This window comes from Maniola hyperantus, chromosome 4 (genome assembly GCF_902806685.2).
Source record: "Maniola hyperantus chromosome 4, iAphHyp1.2, whole genome shotgun sequence".
NCBI classification, from domain to species: domain Eukaryota; kingdom Metazoa; phylum Arthropoda; class Insecta; order Lepidoptera; family Nymphalidae; genus Maniola; species Maniola hyperantus.
Genome location: NC_048539.1, coordinates 12,399,696 through 12,427,571, shown reverse-complemented (window position 1 = coordinate 12,427,571; position 27,876 = coordinate 12,399,696). Strand labels below are relative to the sequence as shown.

The 27,876-nt window shown below is 38.5% G+C and overlaps 3 protein-coding genes across 19 annotated transcripts in view; 1 reads left to right on the top strand and 2 right to left on the bottom strand.

Annotated features, from left to right (window-relative positions):
- The window catches only part of LOC117996816 (RNA-binding protein 1-like), a 411,711-nt gene extending 408,635 nt beyond the window's left edge, over nucleotides 1-3,076 (bottom strand). For all 3 annotated transcript variants that reach the window (XM_069498075.1, XM_069498077.1, XM_069498076.1), the window contains exon 1: nucleotides 3,067-3,076. The gene's annotated coding sequence lies outside the window, so the exon portion shown is untranslated. The remainder of the gene's footprint in view (nucleotides 1-3,066) is intronic.
- Nucleotides 1-6,997, top strand: part of PsGEF (Protostome-specific GEF) — a 67,732-nt gene extending 60,735 nt beyond the window's left edge. For 5 of the 11 annotated variants that reach the window (XM_069509874.1, XM_034985094.2, XM_069509872.1 and 2 more), the window contains 7 exons: nucleotides 703-831; nucleotides 1,244-1,375; nucleotides 1,942-2,081; nucleotides 2,805-2,943; nucleotides 3,417-3,519; nucleotides 3,929-4,022; nucleotides 5,986-6,997. In XM_069509874.1, coding sequence (XP_069365975.1) covers nucleotides 703-831; nucleotides 1,244-1,375; nucleotides 1,942-2,081; nucleotides 2,805-2,943; nucleotides 3,417-3,519; nucleotides 3,929-4,022; nucleotides 5,986-6,063 — 815 coding nt within the window. In that variant the 3' untranslated portion in view covers nucleotides 6,064-6,997. Of the gene's footprint in view, nucleotides 1-22; nucleotides 53-702; nucleotides 832-1,243; nucleotides 1,376-1,941; nucleotides 2,082-2,804; nucleotides 2,944-3,416; nucleotides 3,520-3,928; nucleotides 4,023-5,985 lie in introns of those variants that run through there. The other 6 variants (XM_069509871.1, XR_011238587.1, XR_011238588.1 and 3 more) reach the window with 6 other exon arrangements.
- Nucleotides 6,998-7,677: 680 nt separating this feature from the next.
- The window catches only part of pot (papillote), an 88,605-nt gene continuing 68,406 nt past the window's right edge, over nucleotides 7,678-27,876 (bottom strand). For 3 of the 5 annotated variants that reach the window (XM_069497977.1, XM_069497978.1, XM_034968050.2), the window contains 17 exons: nucleotides 25,498-25,642; nucleotides 21,234-21,317; nucleotides 20,764-20,901; nucleotides 20,150-20,292; nucleotides 19,490-19,689; nucleotides 18,609-18,770; nucleotides 17,450-17,600; nucleotides 16,704-16,860; nucleotides 15,862-15,972; nucleotides 15,175-15,284; nucleotides 14,543-14,817; nucleotides 13,959-14,188; nucleotides 13,096-13,320; nucleotides 12,534-12,682; nucleotides 11,512-11,643; nucleotides 10,959-11,086; nucleotides 7,678-10,270 (listed from right to left, as the gene is read on the bottom strand). In XM_069497977.1, coding sequence (XP_069354078.1) covers nucleotides 10,197-10,270; nucleotides 10,959-11,086; nucleotides 11,512-11,643; nucleotides 12,534-12,682; nucleotides 13,096-13,320; nucleotides 13,959-14,188; nucleotides 14,543-14,817; nucleotides 15,175-15,284; nucleotides 15,862-15,972; nucleotides 16,704-16,860; nucleotides 17,450-17,600; nucleotides 18,609-18,770; nucleotides 19,490-19,689; nucleotides 20,150-20,292; nucleotides 20,764-20,901; nucleotides 21,234-21,317; nucleotides 25,498-25,635 — 2,607 coding nt within the window. In that variant the 5' untranslated portion in view covers nucleotides 25,636-25,642 and the 3' untranslated portion in view covers nucleotides 7,678-10,196. The remainder of the gene's footprint in view (nucleotides 10,271-10,958; nucleotides 11,087-11,511; nucleotides 11,644-12,533; nucleotides 12,683-13,095; nucleotides 13,321-13,958; nucleotides 14,189-14,542; nucleotides 14,818-15,174; nucleotides 15,285-15,861; nucleotides 15,973-16,703; nucleotides 16,861-17,449; nucleotides 17,601-18,608; nucleotides 18,771-19,489; nucleotides 19,690-20,149; nucleotides 20,293-20,763; nucleotides 20,902-21,233; nucleotides 21,318-25,497; nucleotides 25,643-27,876) is intronic. The other 2 variants (XM_069497979.1, XM_069497980.1) reach the window with 2 other exon arrangements.

Here is a 27,876-nt window from a genome sequence, read left to right as displayed (position 1 = left end):
CTAACAAAATACATTTTGACAGCAAAGTGGACTTCTTGACTAAAGGTGAAAGGTGAGAAGAAAATAAACCGGAAGATATTACAAGTTATACTTACGTATTTAAATCTCAGAACAATTACGTACCAGAACAATACACACGCACGATGCATGCTTTTATTTGAAAGGATAGTAAAAAGTTTTATTCTTTAAAATTAAATGTTGTTTAAGCCCTAGCATGCAATACAGATGCACCTAACACCTTGAATGTCTAATTTTGTTGTGTATTTTATACTATCTAGTAAAAAAATCTTTCGTAATAAAACACAAAAATTCAATATTCACGTATTTTAGCATAGGTACAAATTGCGGGACCCTAAAATAGCTGGACTAGTTTTTACTTTTTTTTAATACGATTTAATATCATTTCGTAATAAGTCTATCGTAATAAGAAACTATAAGTTCTAACTATAAGTCTAGTCTCAAAATCGTTTTTCAGCGCATTAATATCTTACTTACTTGCTCATAAATCTTGTAAAATTTCACATTTTACACTAACTACAGTCCAGATTTTTGGGTCCCATTCTCACTTGCATAATAATTTTAACAAAGGGAACGAAAGAACCGTATAATTAAAACACCTACAACTTACAAGCTATACCAATACAAATAACACAACAGACAATGAGCCTTATAACAGTGACTTTAAGGTTCTTTGTTCCGCAGAAGCAGAGGACGGTGTGTGCGACGCGGGGCCCGAGTGCCCTGGAGAGGAGCTCACTGGTGGCGCCGCGTGCGAGCTGAGTCCCGACCGGACTCCCACCAACGAGGTGCCTTCGATGCCCTTACAATCTGGTACGGTTACATTATGTTCTCACTAAAACTGTATAATCATCATCATCATCATTATCAACTAATAGACATCCACTGCTGAACATAGATCTCCTGTACTGTAGGGGCTTCCACAAGCGTCTTGCGTTCGGAACCGCTATAAAAATCGATTAAAGTGAGGCAAAGTTTTCTCGATGTGTTAATTTTCAAGTTGAGCTTGAGGATTCATATCCTACTGAGTTATTTGAAGAGCTAAGTATAAAAGTTTAAGGTGCAAATTTGCTGTAAAATTACAGAAATATTCTCTGCATTTTGATTTGAAAGCTCGTGTAACCCTGAGTTCTTCATGAAATAATCAAAGTTCAAAGTCATCTTTCAAGCCACTAATTTTTACCAACCCGAGTAACTTAAAAGTTATTATGGTACTGTTATGTAGTTTCAAAAGAGTGTGTGGAGCGAGCATCTGTTGGCGGCGGTCGGCGGGGCTCAGCCAGTTCAGCCAGCACGCCCTCCACACTCGAACGCACCACTATCCACAACCCCACACCCCTACATCAGCTGTCACCAGGTAACGACAACGGCTCTATTAGCTATTAGTCCTCAAAAAGAATTAAAAACGAAAGCCCCTTCAGAAGTAATCCACGATGTCGGTTGACATTGATTAGAGGAACTATTGCGAGCCAAAGAGCAGTACAAAGAGCCATATAGCAACAACTGAACCTAACTTGCCCGCTCTACAGAAAATTTAAACGAGTGTACAGGGATCCCGAGAGTGACAGAGAGTGTGTAGAGTGAGAGAGATATGAGAGAGAGAGAGAGAGAGAGGATATCCCGATGGACGATTCTAGGTCATTGAGTTTCAGATTCGCGGAAGCTATAAAGGTTTTCAAAATCAAAATCAAAGTGTATTTATTCCATGTAGGACAACTATTGTCTCTTAGGCTACGTATGTGACTCTACCACTGGTTCGGATTGAGGGTTCTGCTGAGTAGAGCCAGCAAGAAACTCAACAGTTCACTCTTTTCAAATCATAAAAAGTTACAATGTAAATAGCTCGTGTCTAAAATAGTCGACATTTGAAAATGTAGTCTGTGGCATTCGGGATGATGTAAGTAAAATGATTACTATCATTAGCTTCGGAGCCACCACCAGTAGCCGAGTGTTCACGGGAGGAGGCGCGGCCAGCGTCGCCGGAGCGGCTCAGCCCCCGCGCGGAGATGCGCCTGGCGCTCGACCAGGGCAAGGACATATTGGCGGAACAGGAAGTGGCATGGGTGACAATGCTTTTTTTATTCAGATACAAGTTAGCCCTTGACTGCAATCTCACCTGGTAAGACAGTTTTTATTAAACCCTTTGGCATACCAGACCAGAAAATTTTGAAATCTTAAAATTCCAAATTGCCTCTGCCGCCACAGCGCTCACCACTGTGCCAGGGAGGTCTGCCCATTATTTTAATGTTCTGTTGGGGCTAATGACACAATCTTAGAGAAATCCAACACAAAATTGCTTTATCTTGGTAGATAAGAAATTCAGAATCAATGCAGTACGTATTTATATCGACCAGGTTCCTCTGATTTCTGGAATGGTGGTAGGAAAAAAGAGGTATGGGTGAGGTTAAGGCTTGTAGCAAACGCTTCTTATGGGAGAAAGGTAGCCTGAATTTACGATTACAAACTTCTTGAGATCGATCAGGAAGGGAAGGAATAGAACGGGAAGATGTATGGATGAGGAATGAATATCAAAAGTTTTTATTAAACTCAAAAGTTGTTACTGGGACTATAAGCACATATCTACGCAAAAATTTCTTCAGATGGAACAGGAGAAGGACACAATTCCTGAATTACACCCTGTATTTGTCATGTGGTGCTATTACCGTTCATCATCATGCCTGTCATCCTCCTCAGTCAGTCAGTTAGTCAGAGCTCCTGTGGCACACCGCCCTCATACTACTTCCAGCAGTTCTGTACAGTAGAATGATTTGATTATCTTGAATCAGGGTGGCGCGCGCGACCACTGGTCGTTTCGCGCGGCGTGCCAACGCTCGCTGGTACGACGCGTAGCGAGCGCGGACGCGGTCACGCTGTGCCGCACCGCCCCTCATACTACTTCGCGCAGTTCTGTATATGCTTGGAAAGGTAAGTTCTTAGCATACAGGACAACAGTTGGACAGCTTCTAGCTCATCCACGAACCGTGTCGCCGTAAACTGATAGACATCCACGGCTGGACAAATGTATCTTGTAAATTCTTGCAAAATCTCCACAGAACACGGTCTTCTACCGCTTGTGTCCAACGGATCCCAGCTACTCCTGTAAAATCATCCATCCCCTTAATCGCCAATTTATCACGTACCAGAAGTTATTTTTCCATAATTCCCTTCCAAACTGATCAAACTGCAACTTATCCTACTATAGTTTTGTAATAAGCCATCCCTTCAGTAGTCAAAAGCCCTATATACTAACTCTGCTAATATTACTAACATGATCACATTGACGTCCATTAGCACCACAAAAATCTTGATAAAGCACCATGTTTAAGTTTTACTAGACATCGAACTTGTGTGCGAAGGAAAAGTGGTGGTAAGTAATCAATGCATTTTTTCAATTTCAGCTCCAGAAACCGAACCGAAACTTACGGAGATGGAGCAACTGGCACGAGCGGAAGCTCTGACGATGCGTTCGCGGACGCGCTCTCAATGCCAGAACGGGAAGATGTGAGTAACTTACCACTATAACATTCCCATACATATTTACTGTTGCATGTTTGTTGCTGAGAATCAAATGATTAGTGGTCATATTTTTGCCGTCGTCGTCGCTGAAGCTACTTAGACTGGGGTCACTTTTCTTGACTTTTATATGCCAGTACTTTCCCATAGATTATTCCATAACATTTCTCCCATTTTGTCACTTGAAACCATCATGATTTTTTTGATGTCTGAATGATTTTATCATTCCAAAATGTGCCTTTCCCAAGCAGCATGCCAAGCCCAATTCGTGTGATAATGCCGATTGCCGAATTCTCGGGACTGTTTTATCTAGGCAAACGCAACAAGAATTCAGGCAGAGGAAGCAGCATCAGTTTGGTAGAAACGTGGACTGCATTAACTTTACAAACTGTAACAGATTGGGGTTCCTCCGCCGCCGAGCATCCTCCGATAGCCCTCGCCGCGAGCCTTTCCTGCTGAACGCGCGGCCTTTCTCCCCCCGCCGAAGCACTGTGAGCAACCAAGGCTATTACAAGATTTGCTTTGTCAATGGCCATATCTGAGCACGCACGAGCTTCCTGTATCCATCGGCGACTTAGATGATTACAGATTAAGATAAATCATTGCAGATCTCTCCGTAACATTCTGCATTCGCAGCAAGCAGTAGATTACTCGGTTTTCAGCACCATTAAATGTAGCATACTTAGAAAGTGCTTCACCGAAAACTTAGATAAACAGATGTCTTTAAAGATTAAATTAACGACAAAGAAATTTTAAAAAGTAAAGGAAGATATAAACAAGTATTCTATACAGCTTTCAAAGGAGGTATATTAATTGTATCTGGAAGGTTTGGAACTTGGAACTCATGGATCTCAAATTTTCAATTTACATTCCAACCAAAACCACTTTACCAAAACACTTTCAGTATCACTTGCCCTAAAGTTTTACCCACATAAATACGCTGTCTGATAATAATCAAATTGCAATAATGCAGTTCGCATTTTTAGATCTTTCTTAGATCACTATTTTGTAGAGCTGTGACTATTTTAATCTGTAATTTGAAGTTGGTAAAGCTAGATGTCTTTATGGCCTAATCTTTTCCTGTACGTTCAGTACAGGACGTATTGGAAATTTTTAACATAATGTAAAAAGAAAACTCTAGAATAATACGGGCTATTAGTTTTATCTAACTAAGCCAACGACTGTGACATGGTTGTTAGCGACTGCATTTGAGTCCCCAATTATCTAAAATATACTGTAGGAACCTAGGTAGTTACTTTATGTAAAGAAGAAAGATATAGCGATAATGGTGCTAGTACACAAATCCTCCTATACGGACAGGTCTAAAGATCTAAAGAAGTCATAAAAATTTGTCCCATCCTTTTTATAATGATTCCCGTTGAAAAAGATGGCAATAATTTTACACCTGTCAGAGATTTGTGTATAACCAACTATAAGCACAGATGATTGATTAAAATATATTTATCACCTAACCACAGGACGTAGCTAAAATTAGTAAATGAATAGGATTAACTTATTGATATACTTAGTATTTAAAAGCGATGACAATATCCATCCAGTACTAGATGTGATGCAGTCGATAACAGCTTGGAATAGCTGGATTTAAACTAAAATAAAGAAGTAGCAATTTAAAAAAAATTTGGGTCTGTGTGTGGCAGAGAGTGGGAACGGGACGTGGCTGTATTACATGTAACCAAATTGAAAGGAAACAAGTCTTCAATTTGTTAGTTTTTGAAATCTCAAATTATTCGCTTTTTAGATCACACAAGGTGTGCCAAGTTTGTTATAGCCTGACAATGGGTTACATTTCAATACAGTCATGGGTTATAATGTACTGTAGATAAATAACGTTGGGACGGTCAATAAAATTGCCTTTAACATTTGGATATTAAAATTTATTGTTAAATTAATTCTACGAAACTCGAATACGTGTTTTATCAAAATTATCTTCAGCGCTTTCATTGTATAATTCTAATCTATTGGTATAATGTTGTTCTATTTAAGGATCTTCGCACTAAGAGCTCTTGACAGTTTTTCTTGCTTATTATCTAGGGTTTAAATCCAGCTTGTAAGAATGTTAGATTTCTCGTTTCTGTTTAATCGAACTGATCTGTCCATTTTGATGGAGTGTTTTAAAATATATTTTTAACAAAATCCATTCAGCTTTTCATTCGCCCCGCTTCTGTGCTTCCCTTTCCGAGTTTCAATTATATTCCACTTATCTAATTTAGTTTCACATTTTCTTTATACCTACACGGAAACAAATTGTATTCCATTTAGAGATGATTTCTTATGAACTAATAACACCACACCATTTAAAGCACTTTCTAAATGAGCAATAGATTTTTTTTAATAAATCAGAAGATTTTTACTATAAAGCATTTTTTTATGAAAATTATATTTTTAATAAAATATTACATTTTTGTTCTCATAACTAATATAGTATTCTTACAGGAGAAACATTTCGAGAAACGATTCTGGAAACAAGTGACCAGAAGACGACAATCTTGTGGCTCCATCAGCCAAACATAGAGACTAAAAAAACTAAAAGACTTTCTAAACTGAAAATCGTGTAAGTGTTCATCGTCTTGTACTTAAAGTTAGAAATATTTACAAAGAAGTTATAAATAGGATTCGTATTGACGTAGACAGTGGCAGTGATCGCATATACAATGGACCAAGCAAGGATACGTAAGATTGTATTGGATTTGATGATTTTGGAGCAACGAATGTAATGAATGAAGTAGAAAGTTTAAGAATAGTTAGGATGCCAAAAAATTCCTGACGTGAAAGTATTTGCCAAAACACTGACGAAAGGGACCTGTCAACAGAACTTCATATCGTAGGTAGAAACAAAAATGGTTCAACTAGGTACCTACTGTTGTAGATAGCAATTCTTCAAGGCCTAATATGCTTATTATTGTGTATTATAAAACTTTGAAAGATGCGGTTAAAGTTTCTTGTATGTAGGTAGATGTACATATAGTGAAAGGAAGTAGAGTAAGCTTTTTTAAAAAGGCTTGATCTTTGTATAATATAGTAATTGTTTTGAGCAAATTTCTGGTAACGCTGTTGACTATTGAGAATTAAATGTCTTTCATACACTTCATTGTTAATTAGATATTTGTTGAATGTAATAAAATATGATGTAGGTACTTAAGTAGGTAGTTAATTTAATTTTTGATGGTCCCAGGGCTTATTAAATTAATGTCAAAGTTAAATTTAAAAGTACTGTTTACCGAGTTGACTATTTCAAATGGTTAATCTAACATTTATGGTTAAATCTTGAAGCATAATACCGCTTCATGAAAATAACCTTAGGATAATTGGAAGTTTTGAAGTAAATCGTCGAATTTATTATTTTTTAAAATCAATATTACTATTGTGAGTCTGTGGGCTACAATTTTAAGGTTGTTCTTTGTATATCTCTCATTTCCAATGTCGCAAATAAACTTCTTAAATTTCATGCTTACCTTTCATTTAACCTTTAATAACATTGTGCGTACTTTCTTACTTTTATTAACTTAAGAAATTTTATGACTGAACCATGACCTTTTAAGTTTAATAAATATTACCACGGACAAACGGTTCATAACTACTTATTTTTTTAATCGTATTTAATAAGTAAGTATATTCATAAATCTACATAATGAGAGCTTTTATTTGATACTAAACCAGGAATTTGTGTGAAACACAAATGTTACTTAAATCAAAAACAAAATCGAGTTTATTATCAATTCACAGGTCTCTATAGAGGGCAATTTGACTTTGCTTTGACTTAAGACACAGTTAATATGAGACAGACATACCTACTCGTACTCTGTAATATATAAGTCTGTCTCGATTTAACTCTGTTAAATTATGAACAGTCCGTCAGTAAAGGTTTTAAGTAGGTAACTAGATTCATTTTGTTTCGCAGGTATAGGCACAGTATATAGGCTTGTTTGAACATGATTAGTACCTACCTAAGTACCTATTCTATAGTAATAAGGTCAGTAGGTACCTACAACAATAGTTTGAAACTGGACTGAAAAATAGTACCTAGGCACCTATACTAGTTAGGTACGAACATTTTCATTTTTGTCTGCTCCCTAACTTAAGCTATTGAGACTTAAATTAACGAAAGATAAAAATAAAACACCAAAAAATTGTTAAGGCACGTATAATGATTAAAAATTATCAAAATACAATACATTTATCAGTATGTAAATATAGCTTTGTTATTATATTTTATTGTCCTTAGCACCACTAGTATCTAGATTTATAACATTCCGTTATTGGATTCAGTATTATACATTTAATTTTACCGATTTTCTTCAAGCTTTATTGCAGTGCATCTGGTGATAGTCAGAAGCCTTGGTGGCTTCACCGGCATCATTATTATCCGTTAAAATATTGTATAATCAAGAACTATTTTACTTATTATCTATAGCAGCTTTCACATTGAGCACTATAAACACCCCTTCGCCCAAATTCCCAATCGCACATAGCAATCGAGGCAAGATAAATGTATCAAATCACAGAATAATAACAGATTTTTTATTTTCTCATTATCTTCATTAAAATAATTATTATTAGCATATGGTTCATCATTTTAGCGTTTAAACTACCGTGAGTGATTTCCATTATAAATACTATCTGTCCCGGCTTTACTCACGTGTGTAGTCGACGTTAGCCCGACTAGTTTCGAACCCATACGGGGTCCTTTTTCAAGGGAGTCCGTCCGCGCACGCGCCGTAAAGCCGGGACAGATAGTATTTATAATGGTTCATCATTATTACACTTTTCATCATCATCTTTTTCTTTACGATCATCATCATCATCATTATCATCATCATGACTTAGAATTGGTAAAATAACATCAAACATGTATATAAAGACTGAAACCTTAAGCCATCAAAACTTGTGCCCTGATGAATTCTCTGTTGCACCAAAGTTCAAAGATGATTTAAAACATACGCGCAAAATTGTTATAAACAATTAAATAGATTAGAAATATACCTAAACTGCGCGTCTTGCCTCGGCCGCTAGGTTTTTACAATCCATAAAATATTTACAACTAAATTTAAAAAAAACATTCCACTGGCAGTATAAGAAAAAGTAGTGTATTTTTGAGTTAAAATAATATTTTCTTACAATTATTATGCTCAGAAAAAGCAAGCAAGTTATTGTTAGTAAGTAGCTGTAGGTAGGTAGCTATAGCAAACGTTAAATTTTGGCACGATATTAGTTTGATCATGTAGCATTAAAATACTTTATATATTTTATAGGTAGTTTTATAATAATAATAAGTATAGGTAGGTAATACCTACGTTCAAACTAAGAGTACGTTTGATACGTTCGAAATAGAATGAAAATTACCTACCTATCTACATAATATCATTATTATGTAGATAGGTATGTTTATAAACTAAATCCGCAAGGTAATCGTACCGCAAGACGAAGCAAGAGTCGCAGAGTTTTCAATATTTATTGAAAATGCATGTGACGTCACTGCATATTTTCGTCTTTCTTGCGTTCTATCTTGCGGCTAGGTATACACTTTTCGCCTTGAACCCAAAATATACTCTGAGATTTTTATACTAAACTAATACTAAATTATTGGAAGAAATATAATGGCTTCTTATGTCAATGTGCAACTATCCCATTTATTTTACACGTATTATTTAAGTAACTAAAGCCCTGGTCAAACTAAACGCGTAGCCTCAGGACGACAGGACATCATACCAATCAGCTGATAGCGTGACTTCTACAGGTACCAGAGCTTCAAACTATGTAAGTAGTTACAATTTGGGTAGGTAGGTAGGTAAAGGAAGGTAGGTACCTAATAATAGTTTTTGATTGCAATGCTTACATTTTGAATCCATTTACGAAATATAATGTAGGTAAATTTCAAATTATTTAAAAAAGCATCGTCATGTTTTTACTATGGCCATAGGAAACCTGTTTAAAATTGTCCAACGATGAACGTTCAACTTTTAAAAGCTAGCAATTATCCCGTTTTTATACCTTATAAGGATATTATAAAAAAAACCGGACAAGTACTAGTTTTTCTTGCAGTTTTTCTAGTTTCTATAGACGATCCATAAATAACCGTTCAATTTTTTTATTTTAAAAACTAGGCACTTTTTTAAAGTTTCCATTAATTTAATATGTCTAATAAAATGGACGGACTTACAAAATATGACAAGATTTTAAGTACATTTTCAAAACACTCCTTTCATTTTCTAGTCGAATAACTGTATTTTATGCTTTTGAGTTCATACAATTAATCGACACTTAAGTATAACTCTGTATAGATTAAATTCATACAAACATTATAATATCTGAAATCCTATCGAAATAGGCAGTGGAAAATATCACTTTTTTATCATATAACCGTGCATTTACGTATTCGTCTTCACACACGTCTCGCCATTCGCTGTTAATGTCATTGCATCATCTAACCATTGCGCGAGGGCGCGATTAAATCGCAGAAGAATGTGTGAACAGACTTCTCGCTTCCCGTCTCGCGTCTCGTCTCGCCACTCGCGCGAATGTGTAAATGCACCTCTAAAATTTACTTTTTCGTTTTTAGAAATCAATTATTTTATCATCGCGATTGTTTTGTACATAATCAGAATGTTCGAGTTACTGATCAAGTTGTTATGACTATTTGATTTGCCTTATTCCCTCCATTCCCTTGAGGCTTGGAATGTACGCACTTCGGACGATGTGAAGGTCGTTAGTCCTTGAGGACCTGAAATATAGATTAAATAATCAGAAAAATATACAAAAAAAAATATAAATCTGTATAATATTTAAAAGGAAAAGCAGACTGACTGGCTAATCTATCAACGCGCAGTTTAAACTACCGGACGGATCGGGCTGAAATTTGGCATGATAGATGATAAATGACGTAGACATACGCTAAGAAATTAGTATAAGAGCCGTTATTATCTCAAAAAAACTCTACATGTATGTAATTAATGGAAAGAGGTCACCACCCCCAGTAATGAGGATTTAAATTTACTAGAGAGAGAGAATATAAATTATTATTTATAGGTTACCCTTGACTTTATATTTCAACAATACCTTCATAATTCGGAATATAAATTAAGCTAAATATAAGCAGCTGAATACCTACTATCTAACATTATATTTCAAGGGTTGACACGAACAATATTCGTATTATAACATTTTTGAATTTTATTATCAAACTAGCTTATGCTCGCGACTTTGTCCGCGTGGACTATACAAATTTCAAACCCCTATTTCACCTCCCTAGGTGTTGAATTTTCAAAAATCCTTTCTTAGCATTGCCTACGTCATAATAGCTATCTGCATGCCAAATAGTCCGCTCCGTCCAGTAGTTTGAGCTGTGCGTTGATAAATCAGTCAGTCAGTCAGCCAGTCACCTTTTCCTTTTATATATTTAGATTCCTTACCTCTCACTCTGCGGCCGGGCGTAGGGGTAACATCGCCTTCGGGCGCCGTCCAGCTCTCCATCAGCTCAGTCGCGGAACGCGCGAGAGACGGTTGGCTCACGGACCGATGTAAAGAGTGACGCCAGGATCTGCGAATATAGATTTATTAAAATACCAAACGTCGACAAAGATATTTTTGTAAGATACTAGATAACTATCTCAAGTCATCATCATCATCATGATCAACCCATCGCCGGCTCACTACAGAGCACGGGTCTCCTCTCAGAGTGAGAAGGGTTTTGGCCATAGTCTACCACGCTGGCCATGGGCGGATTGGTAGATTTCACACACCTTTGAGAACATTATGGAGAACTCTCAGGCATGCACGTTTCCTCACGATGTTTTCCTTCACCGTTAAAGCAAGTGATATTTGATTAATTAAAACGCACATAACGCCGAAAAGTTAGAGGTGCATGCCCGGGATTGAACCCCCGACCTCCGATTAAACGGCGGACGTCCTAACCAGGCTATCACAGATAACTAAGTATCTACTTTACTTTAATTATGTACTTACGGGTTCTGGTTGTAAGGGTGATCGGAGTCGCTATCGTCATCGTAGTATCGTCCTAGCAAGGTACCCGCTGACACCTCCGAGTGCGTGTCCGCTTGTTCCCGTGCGTAGTCCACCATCATTTCTGACATCGACCTGAAATAGATAAAAAATAGATAAGTACCGTTTTAAAAACGAATAAACAATCTCACACTAAATTGACACCACAACTAGGTATTAGTAAGACCTGTACCACCACAAGAGTCCAGATCCAAACTCGATGGATTTAGTGATAGCCAATTAGAGCACTAAAATCATTAAGACAATCAAACTCAAACACGATGGGCTACTCATTTTACGTAAAGAAACTCCAAGCATAGCTCTCTCCATCGCCCGCTGAATGACTTTGAGCTTTCTTGTGAGGCCCATAGTCAACAACCATGACTGTCTCAGAACTATGTCATTTGCAACGCGCGCTATTCGAAGACTGTTCAAGCACAGGAATTTTGGACGAGAAGATATCTCGAAGCTTCCCGAACGCTATCCAGCCGAATTGGATTCAGCGGTTCATATCTGTCTAGAATTCTAGAATTCAACGGGTAACGAATAGCTCTGCTAAAAGTGTGCCCATGCAAGTTATCAGAGCACAAAGTCCTTAGATGTCGAAGGAACTTCGATAAAACTTTAAGATTGCTCCTGAAAACCAGCGCTGCAGCTTGCTGCGGCTTCGTGCTGAGTAGGAAACCTTATTTATTTGACGATTCTTATTTAGGAAACAGTTTTTACTTACTTTTTGTAAGCGTAAATTGTAAAAGGTTCGTCAACAAGTAAATTTTTTATCTACCTATCTTAGATATACGAGTACAGGAGTACAACAAGGCTATCTTGGCGCGTGGCGAAAATCAGAACTAACGTTGCCGTCAAGTATCCTCTTTGTTCTTGTTTGAATATTCTAAGATTTTATTCTCCAACAGCGCCCCCCTGTCAATGTCATTCATGTGCCAAAAGAGCCTTGTCGCACTATACTAAAGGAGCATCAGTCATACCTCATGTCGTGATGGTCGCTGCGGTAGGAGGATCGCCTGGAGCGCTGCGGCTCGCGCAGGGATGTGGCGTCGCTGTCGTATTCGTACAGCGTCGGCAAGGAGCTGCGACGTGATCGCGATTCCCACTCGGACTTCTTGCGGTAGCGGTTCTGCAAAAGTTTTTAAAATGTTAACAAAAATCTAAGGAGGCAGTTGGGCTTTTTATAAAACAAAGTAAAAACATCTTAGGCTGCATCATCACTTGCCAGCAGGTCTGATTACAATCAAGCAGACAGACAGACACGTTTTTGCATTTATGATAATAGTGTGGATATGGATAAAAACAGTTTGTAGAGATCCTCCCTCTTGGTTCAAATTTTTAATTAATTATTGAAAAACAATCGTAAAATAGAAAAACATGACCATTTATATCAAACTAGTATACATTAAGAAATTTAATAGAAACTGAGCACAACTTCGGGTTGGAACTTTGGGAGCCTAGTTCACTATAACACAATAATATGTTACTTACCCCTACATCGACCAATCTTCAGACATGCATCCAGTAAGATCTTACTCATACCTTGGGTTTATCTGGAGGCGGCGCCAGTATGCGTATAATAACCTCCCATTTGGGCGGGTCGTACAACGGAGCGAAGCGGTGGTCGTGTGCCACTCTTGTGAAGTCTTCCCGAGTGGAAGAACGAGCCAGTTCGCGACGCAGCGTGTTCTCGTGTGTGATCAGCTCACGCCAACGGAGACGTTCCTCGCGGGTGAGTCGGTAAGAACGTTCGTTTTCTGAGAGCACCTGGGAAAAATGGACATAATAAAATGCATTAGCTTTGAAATACCTCCTATTTGGCAGACGTATAATCTCAAGCTAGTAAATGGGAGCCATTGCACACAAGAACGTGTTCTGTGGAAAGTGGAAACCCTGAAATGCCAACAAAGGAAGGAACGGAAGGGAAAATTCCTGAAAGGCCGGCAATGCAACGGTGCTGCTGTTCATAGGAGGTGGTAATCACTTAACATCCATGACTCGCCTGCTCGTTTGTTCGCTATTTTTATTTTAAAAAACCATCATCCAGCAGTGGACGTCTATCGGTATATCGTTGAGATAACTTTTTGGTGTAACAACCACAGCGAATGTACAAAAGCCCGGATGGGCAACAATCAGAATAGGACAATGAGAGGCATTTTACTAATAAGATGAAGATGAAGTTTGAAATTCGAAGGTCTGTAACACGAAAAAAAAATTAAACAATCAAAAGCCACCAAAAATAATTTATCGGTGGTTTTTCGAGGACAAGCCTTAAAATACCTGCAAAAACAAATTAACCAAATGGCTATTTGATCCATTCCGTATTTATTTCTAGAAAGAAGAAGAAAAGTTTGCGATAAAATTCCTATGAGTGAGACTGGAGACTACCAAATATTATATTTTACCTCATCTTGTGCCTCAGTCTTCAGCACCCTGGTCAGAACACTCCAGTTAACTGGTACAGGTGGCGCTGGTGTGGGGTCCGGCACGTCTTCATCATCCTCCTCTCTGTACAGGGGGTTACGTGCTGGTGGCAGCTCAGGCAGGAGTGGGAGGTCAGCAGACATTGATGGCTGGTACACTTGGCCTGTCTGCTTGATTAATTCAGGGGAAAATAGATCTGGCCCCCCTTTGCCTATGACAAATAGTGTGGAATTAGAAGTAGTTAAAAATTTAGACACGAGAAAAATCAATATGATAATGAACGATTGTAAACTAAAGAAATTGTAAATCAAAGAATTTTGACAATATAAAACATATACGACATACCAGTAATGTAATCTAAGGAACAAATGATTGGGGCAAATGTAATACAAACACCAGTGTTTGGTGGCATGCTTTTAAAAAAGCCTATGTCATGTCCAGCAGTGGACACATAAAGGCTTGAAGGATTGAATTGGATTAGATTGGATGACTGGTTGAGATAATATTTTACACCTAAGTATTAGAGTAGGTATACAATCAATAAACTAAAATCATTTGTAATTACCAATAAACTTATGTGGTGGCAGTGACATCGGGACTCTTTCCATCTTCGGTGTAAGAGTCATGCCCGAAGCACTGCTTATATCGGAGAAGTTCTCCCATTGCGCTTCAGGTAACGTATGGTTTCGTATTGTGACGTCAAACTGTGGCGGTGGAGGTGGCACCTGTCGGTACTCGGTCACCAGACGTTTGTGACGCTCGATGTCTTCGATTGTCTTCTTTTCGGTGATTGTTCGGAGGAATACGTCGTCTACTACGTGTGAGGTTATTTCGGGTTTTCTGTAACAAACATTATTATTTTCAGCATAACATTAAGGGCTCTTTTTATATGACCTTTTTCTGATCTGTCTAGCGATTCTGGTCTGACACTGTTGGTAAATGAAGATCCAGTCTAAATGGAAAGTTAAAAGTCCCTCGGTCCACTCTCGGTTGAGCTTATGTTAACCATATGGATGGATAGGTTAACCATCTTCACTAATGCACATGCATGGCAGCTATTATATCGGTAAATTCTTCACACTTGAACGGTGAAGAATTTACCGATACCTTTGGTATCGCTAGATGGATATGATCTCTCCTAAAATAAATTAAAAACAGAAATCTTATGCAACAATAAATTTGATTATTATGTCCTACCGTGCTGGCATGATGGGTGTATCTGAGATAGGCTCGAGGCTTTCCATGAGCGTTTCATGTTCCTCTGTCTGAAGACGCTCCGTCATCATTGGTGGCGGTGGTGGAGGTTTCTGGACCAAGAAAAGTTTCATTAAATCAAGTTATTTGTCTGTCATTTACCATTCATTTACCCATAATTATTGGAGATTGAATATATAAGCTATTCAAGGCTAAGCTAATAGCTAACAAGAATGATTTTACTTTCTAAATATCCCTTCAAAAAGTTATGGTTGGATCAAGTATGCTAAGGGTAACTATCTCACTCGCCACCATGTCAAAATTTGCGATATGTCAAAGTTTGCGGTATGTGTAATTTGATATTAATTGAGATAGGTGGCTTTTAGCATTTCACATTTTTTGTTTTGTCTAAGTGCATTTACATATTCGTGTGAAGGGCGAGACGAGACACGAAACGGAACGGTAAGCCTTTGTTCATACATACATCTCCGGTCTCACGTTGTGGCGAGATTATGCCAGACATGACAAAGAGTGGCGAGATGAGTTGCGAGGGCGAATATGTAAATGCGCGATAATAGCAATAAAGGAACTGATTTAACTTACGTAACAGCATCTGCAACTATCTATCAAGCAAAACCTTCACCAAAACAAGAAATTAATTAAAACACAGAGAATTGTGTAATTTAAAACCTTGATATGGAACATTCTGGCGTGCGACCTATCGGTGACTTCGGTGACCGAGTGCGTATCCGTCATCTCGGTGTTGAGTGAGGCGATGGAACGTGGACGACGGGCCCATTCCTGTTCGTTGTGCATATTATGGATAATGTTAATAGAATGACGTGTTTAACAGACAACTTTATTGAATTAGTTAATTTAAATGCTTATAAAAATGACTGTGAAGTTAATCCTATTAAAGAAATCAAATTTATAGAAGAAAGAAAATTATCACACAAAACAGGTAAACACATTAAAGTAAGTCTTAAGTTATAGTTCTTGCATTTCACGAAGGCCACTGACTCATTCTTGTATTTAAGTCGTATCGGTATACGTAAGGTACACTAAATGTGTGCGTTTGACGGCGCTTGCTCGCGACTGATTGGTCCGAAATGCACGCACACTTACGCAATGACCATGTAAACGACGTTACCACAAGTAAAGTTCAGTAGCCTTCGTGAATTGCAAGAACTGTAAATGAAAGAAGATTATAGTTACAAAAACTTTGAAAGGATCACTCGATGAGTTTCAACTTAGTAACGTTTATTTGTGATTGTTAGAATAACAGTGCTGATTGCATGAGAATAGTAGAAGTGGGTACTTAATTTATAAAATTAATTTGCTTTCACCAATGCTTCTGATAACGTAGTTAAATTCTCAATATCATCCTCGCTGTCTTTAGGCATTTGTAATATCCTTTTTTATCAGACAACGATTTCTAAACATTTATATATTTGTAAAGAGATATTGTAGACTCTACCAAACTAGAACACAACGAATCTATGATAGTTTTGTCATCTATCAACCTTACATACCTGTCTTTCGCGGTTGACCTCAGTGTAAAGTGCAGGCGGTCGCGGCGGTCGTTCGGGTGGTGTAGCGTGAGCTGCTCGCGCTGGTAAAGGCAATGCTGCCGGTGAAACTGTACGTACTGATTCTTGACGCTCGTGCTCTTCTAGCATTGTTGTTTGTCTGCATAGTAAGAAGAAAGTTAACAATAAGAATTAAAATGTACCAATTAAGTAAAGGTCATCGAGGTAATCAAATTTCGACGACGGCGACCAATTTCAGCGGGTACTATAGGCGTGAACACAGAGAAAATAACACAAGTGTGTGCGTAAACACAGGTACAGTACGTGGTGAGAAATATTGTACATAGACCTTTAGATAGAGATAGCGGTTTCGTAGAGCATCGTCTCTGTCGTTGAGACCGACAAAACGTCACATAGGTAAGTAACAGAGACAACGATCTACAAAGATGAAATCTCATTCGATGTACAATAGTTCTTGCCGGCTACTGTAGGTTATGTACGCCACTCTCGGATGGGATGGAAATCCGGGACGACCGGAGAGAAAGTAAGCATATGACTGACATTACATGCGATCTAAGGCACGGTGGTGAGTTAATAAAATAAAAATAGCGTTGTAATCTACAAAATGTCTCGGGGGTTACACAAGGACGTCATCTAGCCCCACTACTGTACAGTAGCTTTACTTCAGGATTAATGTTAATTGATATAACATAGATCATTAACTAACACTTAAAATATTCCTCACGTACCTCATACTTCCACCATCAACTTCAGTGGTGGTTATGGTAGAGATGGGAGACGGAGGTGCGGGCGGTCGCTGCACTCTTACTCGCACGTCGAACGCCGGTGGTACGCCTGCGTGCATACGGGAGTTACTCGCTTCATGAGATCCGTTGTAACCTGTTAGTGAATGGTAGTTAGGAATGATGATATAGGTAGTTACAGAATGATTAAATGTTATAAATTAATAACACATGAATTTTAATAATGTTCATCTTAGACGTAGTATTACTGCTAGAAAAAAAAATTAAAAATATTTTATTTTAGTAGAGATTAAGACATAATAATAGTTATTATTATAATTAATTAGTATCAAATCAACTATAGGTAAAATCCCAAAACTTGAATTCAAAAGCATGATATGCTTTTCAACCATTAATGCATAAGAATATAACGCTGTTCGACTATCTATTCTCAGGTATTTTTAGGGTTCTGTACCTCAAAAGGGAAAAAGGAACCCTTATAGGATCACTTTGTTGTCTGTCTGTCTGTCCGCCTGTCCATCTGTCCGTCGTGTCTGTCAAGAAAACCTGTAGGGTACTTCCCGTTGACCTAGAATCGGTAGATAGGTAAATCTTATAGCACAAGTAAAATAATAAATCTAAAAACCGTGAATTTGTAGTTACATCACAAAAAAAAAAATGTGTTCACGAAACTTTCAGCGCCATCTACATATATGTGATTTGGTTAATTAATTTTAATTTGTCAAATCACATATAGATGGTGCTGTTACCATTATCTTTGCAGTGTCACACGTCATAAAAATCTTAAAATATCTTGTACGATAGTACGGAACCTTCCGTGTTCGACGAGTTCGTCGGTTTTTAGAAATCTTTTCAAAATACAGCCCTGATAACCATTGTTAGGTCTCATGGCACATCTATAGTTCGCGACAGACCTAATCTGCCACAAGTCAAAGAAGTTTTACTTCAACCGCGGGTTTGGGTTACAGTCCGTTCACTATAACTTTTCCCCTGCCGTCAATGTTGGCACCATTGCTTTGTTTGCTTTATTCCTGAGCTCAGGGTTTATTATTGTATGATTTGCAATTTTGCCAATATAACGTCAGGGGAAAAGTTCTAGTGAACGGTCTGTACACGTACTCATTTTCTGGTAATTGTCACTCACCCTCACTCTGATATTCATCAATCATGAATGCTTGGTTGGTATGACCATGGTCAGCTTCGCTTGGAGTCTCGGATGGGTAGTCAGACGGTATTGTATCAGAGGCCACACTAGCGCTCTCTGCCGCTACCGGGTAGACTGGATGTGCTCGAGGTATTTTCACTTCTATAATAGTAAAAATAAGTCTATGAATAAAAGATTTAATCTGCAATCTCACCACAGAGTACTTTATAAAAATCTCATCTGGTGGTAAGTGATGAAGTCGAAGATGAAAGCGGCTTACTTTTTTTTAATTCATAATACTTGACCACAATCACACCTGATGGAAATTGGAAAGTGATGATGTGACCTAAGATAGACGCTTTTACCTAGAAGATGCCTATTCACTCTTGTTTTAAAGAAACTTCGAAAAGGTATGGCGTTTTATTAAACCCCTACCTATAGGTATATAGGTTCTACACGGCATCTTACCGGAACTCTATCGCTTGGCGGCGGACTTGTCGGTAGGGTGGTAACGGTGGCAACTAGCCACAGCCGTAGCCGTTCACGTACCACGTCGCAATACGTGATTGACGGACAAACCAACAAAGCAATAAATCAACAAACTAACAAATGAACACACTTTTGCATCTATAATGTGGGCATTGATTGTGTTCTGGAAAGCTTCTACTTAACCTATCTTCATCATCGTCATAATCAACACATAACTGGCTCATTACAGAGCACGAATCTCCTCTCAAAATGAGAAGGGTTTGGCCATAGTCTACCACGCTAGCCAAGTGCGGATTTGCAGACTTAAAACACCTTTGAGAACATTATATAGAACTCTCAGGCATGCAGGTTTCCTCACGATGTTTTCCTAACCTACCATAAAAAGGTCTTACCTTGAATACTCTCTCTGCTAATGATAGAAGCAGAGGAATCGTCGATAAGTCGTCGTGGAGCTGGCAGCGCTCGCCTCCTCAGACAGAGGTACGACACTCCAAGACCCAGGAGTAGGAGCGTGAGGAACAGGATCGCACAGATGATCAGCAGGATAGAGGTGCCCGCTAGTGGGGCTGGCAGTGGTCCTCTTGGATCTGGCCTAAGGACAAAATAAAATATGAATAATAATAAGGATGAGGCTCTTTTGGTGGACATTACCATCCCATATGAGATCCTCGTGAGAGCTGAGACGGAGAAAAAACGCAAGTATTTCGATCTGGCTCACGAGGTTACCGACATGTGGCATGGAGTCCACTGAAACCATCCCAATCATCATATCTGCGAATGGGTTGGGTTGATCCCAGTTAGCCTCGCTCACTATATGAGTTTATTTCGTGGCAGTTCGGTCGCAGCCAAGATGTAAAACACGGTGTAGCTAGACTGACTGGGATAGTTCGCCGATTTCTCAACTTGTTGCCCTAACCCCCGGCCGTTTGGTCTCCTTTGCCGGGGTATAATCCTCCCACTTATAAGACCATAGCTTACCAATGCGTCAGAGAGATCGTCGAAAACGTTTTCTTTCGCAGTTCCTCAGTGTTCTGGTCTCTGTATAAACTTACACAGGGTTGATGAATGGGTTCGGTGCCGCGACGACCTTGGGCGGCGGGTAGCGGCAGACAATTGTGATGACCTCGTCTCCATCCATTTCCAGGCCCGGGTGGAATCGCACCACGATGTTGTTCGTGAACACTCGAAGAGGGTCCTGAAAAGTAGGTCATATTGTGTAAGGTTAAGGTTACACTTCTTTGTACTTACTTACTTTTATTCTATCTTATCTGATTCTGTCCGAAACTTCTTATCTATACTGTCTGTGGTCCCAAATCAGTGATGTGGTTATGTCGATGTCCCAAATAAACACTTTTTCTTTCTTTCTTTGTTTCATACGCGCTTCTATCTCATTCAATCAAGTCCAACCAATCCATTTGTCCCAACGTCATCCTAAGCCGCCTAGAGGCTCTCCTTGGAGGGCCTCAGGCAGAGCTTCGCGCTCGCCACTCCGCCCGGTGACGCTGTAGCGGCCACTAGGGCATAAGGGCAATACACATCAACAATCTCTGCACAGCGTTTTCGCTGGCGCCGATTTTTAACGGCCAACTGGCCCTACTGGGCCATACGCAGCTTACTCAATCCGAAACTGTAGGTGCCACAACACGACGGTATGCTGAACTCTTACCTGTTTTGTACCACATCCCTTTAGTGGCAGTTCTAGTTTGTAGGAGGTAGCACCCTTGCCTGACACTTGGCATGCCGAGTGGCGGTCGAAGTCTGCGTACGCTATACCGTAGAATTTCTCGTGGAACTTTAGCTCGATCTGGAAAACAGGATAACATAATCATTACCCACCCATATTATAAATGCAAAAGTGTGTTTGTTTGTTGGTTGGTCCTTCAATAACGTCACAACGGAGCAACGGATCGACGTGTTTTTTTGCATTATAGACTATAGTTTAAGACTTGGAGAGTGATATAGGCTACTTTTAATCCCGGAAAATCAAAGAGTTCCCACGGGATTTTTAGAAACTTAAATCGCGGGCATCAGCTAGTATTTATATTATACTTTTGTAAGTAGCTTAAATTGGGATCCCTTAGAAACCTATCAGTTAGAAAAGCAAAAGGTAGGTACTGAAATAAATTTATTTACTACCTGCATAGATCCCGCAGCGCAGTTGAGAGTTGCTCGTGTTCTGTTCAAGAAGATAACCGGGCTCAGGTCATCCAGTTGAGTCACCTGCGAAAAAAGGTTTTAATGCATTAGATGATTACTTTGCTTACGTGGACGAGACTTGAAAGAATAGCACCGTGGACTCTAACAAAGAGAAAATTACTTATACATAATATTTTTTTTAGAATAAAAATAATAATAATAAAAAATATTATGAATTATACACAATTTTTTTTCGTTAAAGCAAGTCATACCTATATTTAATTGCTTAAACGCACATACCCAACTGCGAAAAGTGCCTGTATGCGAAAAGTATATGTTAAATAGAGTAGGTACATAATATACCTATTACCTATCTATATTCCCAAACTACAGCCACACATCCATTTACCAACTGATCAGCGTTGCATAACCAACTCAATATACGATGCTAGGCTATCACATGGCCCCGCCATCATTATCTAAGCATGAGGCCATGGACGGTGGAGCACACGGTCTATAAATCAAATCAAATCATTTATTCAAAAAAACAACAAATTGAGAATCTCCTCCTTTTTTGAAGTCGGTTAAGTAGGTACCAATTTACACTTTTTGATTGACAATTGTGCAATTTGTAAGATAATGATGTACCTAAAGGTGATAATTAATTACGTGAACTTAAAACTAAAGCTACGAGGGTTCCAAACGTGCCCTGGTCTGAGAAGAAGCCCAGAATAAACTCAGATGTCATCATCATCATCATCATCATCATCATCATCATCATCAACCAATAGACGTCCACTGCTACCTAAACCTATGTCCACATAGGTCTCTTGTAGGGACTTCCACACGCCACGGTCTTGCGCCGCCTGGATCCAGCGGCTCCCTGCGATTCGTCTGATGTCGTCCGTCCACCTAGTGGGGGGGTCTTCCAACACTGCATCTTCCGGTGCGAAGTCGCTATTCTAGCACCTTGGAACCCCAACGTCTATCGGTTGTACGATAATGTAATAACGAACTCAGATGTAGTTATAATTATTTCACTAAGGCATTTTCCTTATTCAATCATAATATTATTATCGTCTCTCGATATATCTTTAGATATGAATCACAGCGTGGCCCATGGGAATCCAAAAGTGATAAATCATACTTGCACTTTTATACCTTGGAGCCCAAAAATGTTTAAAATGTATTCTATATTTAGTTGGTGCGCCGGGCCCTGCCATAAATCTATACAGATAATTATTGGCCTTCGGCAGCGGCCATCAGTTCGCGTGTCCATTTACATACGTCATAATGTTAAGGACAGATGGTGAACAACAAAAATAAGCTCAAGAATAATAATTGTCATAATTCATGTTACTCAGAATAACTAACTAACCATGAGGACTAGTATCACGCTCTAGGTATATCATTCGCCTTTTGTATGTACTGAACCTTGGATGCACTTGACAGTATTTTTATAACATAATTAGCTGAACCGCACCGCTCGGGTGGAGTTTAGAAAATTGAGGGGGACGTTGAATTAAATATTTATCTCCGTAAGAACCATCCTCATACTTCAAGGAATATTATAAAAAAGAATTAGCGAAATCGGTATAGCGGTTCTCGAGATTTGCGATGAGCAACACATTTGGTAATTCATTTTTATATTATAGAGATATCTACAAGTTATGAGATCTGCTTTCAATAATACAGAGTAAATTATGAAGTGAAAAACATAGGCCTTTGAAACTCCTCGCCACCTTCAGCTTGAAAAGACCCAGCAGTGGTCGCATGTGGGCTGATGGATTGGATTGGAGTGGAAAACAACAAAACCCATAGGTAACAGACTTTCTGGACGCTGAATGAACGACGCAATTAATCCCTTTTCAAGAAAGAAATTGTCTTCTATTTTCTGTCCGATTGCAAGATTTAGCAAAACTAAATTTCAGAAAGTAAGATCTTGGCGGATTCTTTCAAAAATAGGAGGCTTCAGATAGCGAGTCACTTGAAGCAAAAAAATAGAAAAATTCGGCAAATCTGGACAGAGAGATTCAAAATATGCGGGAATATTTTAAAAACTTTTTGATTTAAAAATGTTTTTTTTTAAATTTTCATATGCTTAAAATTGCCTAGAGGTACCTACTCCCTGTATCGAAACTTTTTTTCAATGATAATCGTGACGTATCGTGAAATGGAACCCCACACTGCCCTACAGGGATTTTATCTATAATAGCCGTCCCCATCAGCTCGTTGAAACATCCACTACAATGCGCTGTAAACATTGTGAATACTATGTTGTAGTCAATAACTACCTTGTCGGTAAACTGTAACATGTCCAGTACTCGCAACTTTTGTTTATACCTGTGTGGCATGTCTGTCATGCCATGTGTGTCATGAGCGTGATACTTGTCCCCATGACATGGCATGTGTGTCATGCCATGTCATGGGGACAAGTATCACGCTCTATATAAGCTTTTGTATATACTGAACCTTGGATGCACTTGACAGTATTTTTATTACATAATACATATTATGCATGCGCTTCACTGCAATCACACCAAATAATAGATGATGATACAGCCTAAGGTGGAGTGCGCCTGCCTTATGCCTTAGTAGACACATTTTCGTTACCTAGTCCATTTAGAGAATTATTTATTTACCACGTTTATTACTGAAATTTGTTATTTACTATAGACTGATTTGAAAAAGCCATAGACGATATTTTATTAAAGTTAATTATTTGCTCTAACTACACTAGTGCGGTTTTAACTTGTGTAAACTTGCGTATGCGTCACGTAATTGTTATATAATTATTATATTATATTTTTTTGTTATTAGTTTAATTATGTAGATTAACTTAATTAGCTTTTAAGGTATATTGTAGTAGGTATTGTGATCAAATAAAAGTTTTCTTTCTTTCTTTCTTTCTTTCTAATTGCCAGCGAACATGAGGCATGTGCACAGGCGTTCGCCTGGGTAGTTACCGCTTGCGTCTAACGCAAGTTAAAGGCTCACCAGTGTAGTTAGACCTATTCGGAGTGAGTTGATTACATTGCCATATTAGAAAGAAAGAAAAATAATATATGACTTGGGCACATCACAAAAAAGCCAAGCAATCATTTTGACGGCAACATGCGAGTAAGCTAATTATTTTTAGAATGTTGTCAGTATTGTTTATGGCTTGTTTATTAAGCGAAGAATTTCACTTTTTCATTGTTACAGCTTTTTATAGCGCGAATTATTTTCATTGCATCAGCCGTCATTGCGTCGTGAGAAAACATCATAATAATGTTAACCGTTAAAAACTCAATAGCTCAATGGTAAAAGAGTGGGTAGAAATCTAAATGATCGTCAGTTTAAATCTTACCTGAACTATATTCAAGTACACTGCAGTACATACCTAACTTGTATTTTATGAACCATCTTCGACAGTTTTGAAGCTGGTTCAACTTAACTTCACTTTAAAGATATTCTTGAGAGACAATTTTTTTTTCAGAGATTTTATTTTGCCACTTTGTTCGCGTAAGTAATTAATGTATTGTATTATAGGCTATAGCTAGGCCGAATTACAGTTTTCTATTAGTAAAATACAGTCTCTAGCTGAGCTAGAGCCCCGCCCGCGGAGGGACGGACGGACCAACGGACAAATGATGGCAATGGAACCCTTTCCTTGTTCCTGCGGAACCCTAAAACTTAACTTTAGAGAACTTTAGAGCCTCAATAGCTCAACTGTTAAAGGAGCGGAGTGAAATCCGAATAAAGTTTGGCGGCGATTCAAGCACTATTGTCGTACCTACTCCTAGCACAGGCTTTACGCTTAGTTGGAGGAGAAAGGGGGAATATTAGTCATGGTAAACATAGCTAATGCTCTTTTTAGGGTTCCGTAGTAAACAATGAAAGCTTATAGTTTCGCCATGTCCGTCCGTCTGTCCGTTTTTCCGTCCGTCCTCGGTTAATCTCAGAGACTATTAGTGCTAGAAATCTGTAATTTGGCATGGGTATAAATATTAATCACGCCGACAAAGGGGTGAAATAAAATTTTGATAATTTTTTTTTTTTTAGGGTAGCTGTCCTACATGTAAAGTGGGGATGAACTTTTTTTTTCTCGTCTACCCCTTAGTGTGGGGTATAGTTGAATAGGTCTTTTAAAAATATTGTGGGTCTGTCATGGCTAAGTAGGGTTCACAGGTTAAGGAGTTACATCTGTTTTTCGAGGATTGTGACTACGGAACCCTACACTGCGCGTGGGCCGCCACGCTTTGGCTGGTTTTTTTAAACTAACCTTGCCATCTAGCACCGTTTGTTCTGGCAGTTTGTCGACGTCGCCCGTGTACTCGATGTTGTTGGCCTGAGAGCCGTAGTTGGACTGCGCGCGCGCAAGCGACAGCGCCATACACAAAATGCACCATAGTAGCGCCATCGTGAATCTGGAAAGAAGAAAATTCAAATTAAATTATTTTTGTAATAAAACAATAATAATTCTTTCATGGCACTGACATTGGAACTGGGATGTTTTTTGAGTTCACGCTTGGTGAAGAGCTTCGAATCGGCACAAAAATAACTGAAAATTTGTAAGGCAATTTTTAGCATAGGTACTATCATCATGATAACATTTATTTTCCTTCACCGATAAGTGGTATTTAATAACTTGAAACATCGATGCTTGAAACCTAGGTTTCAAGACCCCCCAAATAGAAGGCCATCCTACCTTAACCAGTAGTCTTAACCAGTAGGCTATCACAACCAGTATAATTTGAGAATCTGGTATTATATTAGGCATAGATTAATTATTGGTTTCGCTACATATATGCTGGAAGGCTATAAGCGTAGGTTATTGTATTATAAATAATTACGGGAAGAACGTTCGACAAAAAATCTGATGCGTTTCTCGTATCGTGGGATCGTTTTCTACTTTCTTGACATAATGCACGGTATTTGATAATTACTTTTATATCACAAAGCACAGATTTTCTTTTTTTAACGCAAAGAATGTATTCATTAGCATCATCACCATGCTATCTGAGCACAGGTCTCCTTTGAGAACATTTTGGAACTCTCAGGCGTGTAGGTTTGGTAGGTTAGGTAGGCGACGCGACGCAAGCATTATTGAACTGTTTAAAACGCACATACCTACCTATAATTCTGAGAATTTATATGTGACTTTCATATGCCATTGTGGCATTACATTACGCCAGCCTCATCGTTACAAACTAAATTACAATCACACTAGTAAAAACTACTTATAACAATTTGAGAGACTGACTAACAAAAATCATACACTTTTATTGCCAAAATGTGCCGAAATGCTCAAAAAATTAGATTTAGCTCATAAATGTGTTTCTCTCAAACTGTGGCTAACTACTATGCTATGACCGCTTTTTTCCAAAGTGCCCGTGTCTCGTATCCCTGTCGAGAATCGAACCAATTATAAGACCAGAGCAGTCACCACTTTGCCAGGTAGGTCATCAAACGCCATCCATCCATTGTCTGGAAAGGAAACAGGCGTATGCCTGTTTCCTTTTCTTCAAATTAACTTAATCAAATCGCCTTATGCCCAACAGCCAATCACAAAATATAATAACGACATTAATAATTAAATACATATGATAAAAGAATTGTAGAGATAACATCTACAATCATTATTTTTCTGCACGTGTCGGTACAACGTAATGACATGGGCTATTAACTCATCTAATACCTGCCGCAGAATGCCGATAAACTCGGGACTGAACATTTTCCACACCTTACCGTACAACAAACTGTGAAAATCTGAGGAACTAAGTATCTCACACCCGGTTTTCCCACGTGTTTAGTCGACGTTAGCCCGACTAGTTTCTAGAACTAAGTATATTTAATTTATATTAATGTTCACGGGTATAGTACGCGACAGGTCGAGATGGCAGCATCTATTGTTTTACAACAAATGTAGTAAAGTAGCATAGAATTATAAGTATGACCAACTCTAGCTGCCCCCAATCCAATTTTAGACAGAGACAATAGTTATTTGTTAGGCAAGGCTGCGAAGGATTCCTAAGGTTGAAAATAGAATCCTGAGCGTCGCGAGGAATTCAAAGGCTCGAGCGCAAATAAATTTGCAGCCGTGAGACACACACAACTTTTCATCTCACTACAGCGAGGAAATTGGCATAAAATCGGAACTTCTCGCCGTATTAATGTTCTGGCAAAAAATTGGTTTTGGACAAAAAACGGTCGTCTGCGTTACGTTACGGCTAAGCCGTCTTATTATAACTTATTTTTTAAATTGCACACCATGGTTATATAGATACCAACTTGCAAATTAATACCCGCGGAGTTATCTCTTCATTTTGCTTGTTCTACTATATTATGTTTTATGAACTGAGAACTATTTTTTATTTATGAGATTTTATTAATGGCAACAAGGTTTCAGATCTAGAACGACGAATCGACTACTTTATAACGTAGACGTGGGCAGTGGTGAGCGCTGTGGTCTTAGTGCGAGATCCCGGGTTCGATTATACCGGCAGGAGCAATTTGGTAATTTATAATTTTTGAAAATTGTCCATGATCTGGTCGCGTTAGATCTGAATTTCTTTTACCGAAGCCGTAAAACGAAATTCTGATCTAGTGCGCAACCTCTCATAAAAATAGTAGGTAGGTATGTACTACGGCTGCTTCGGAC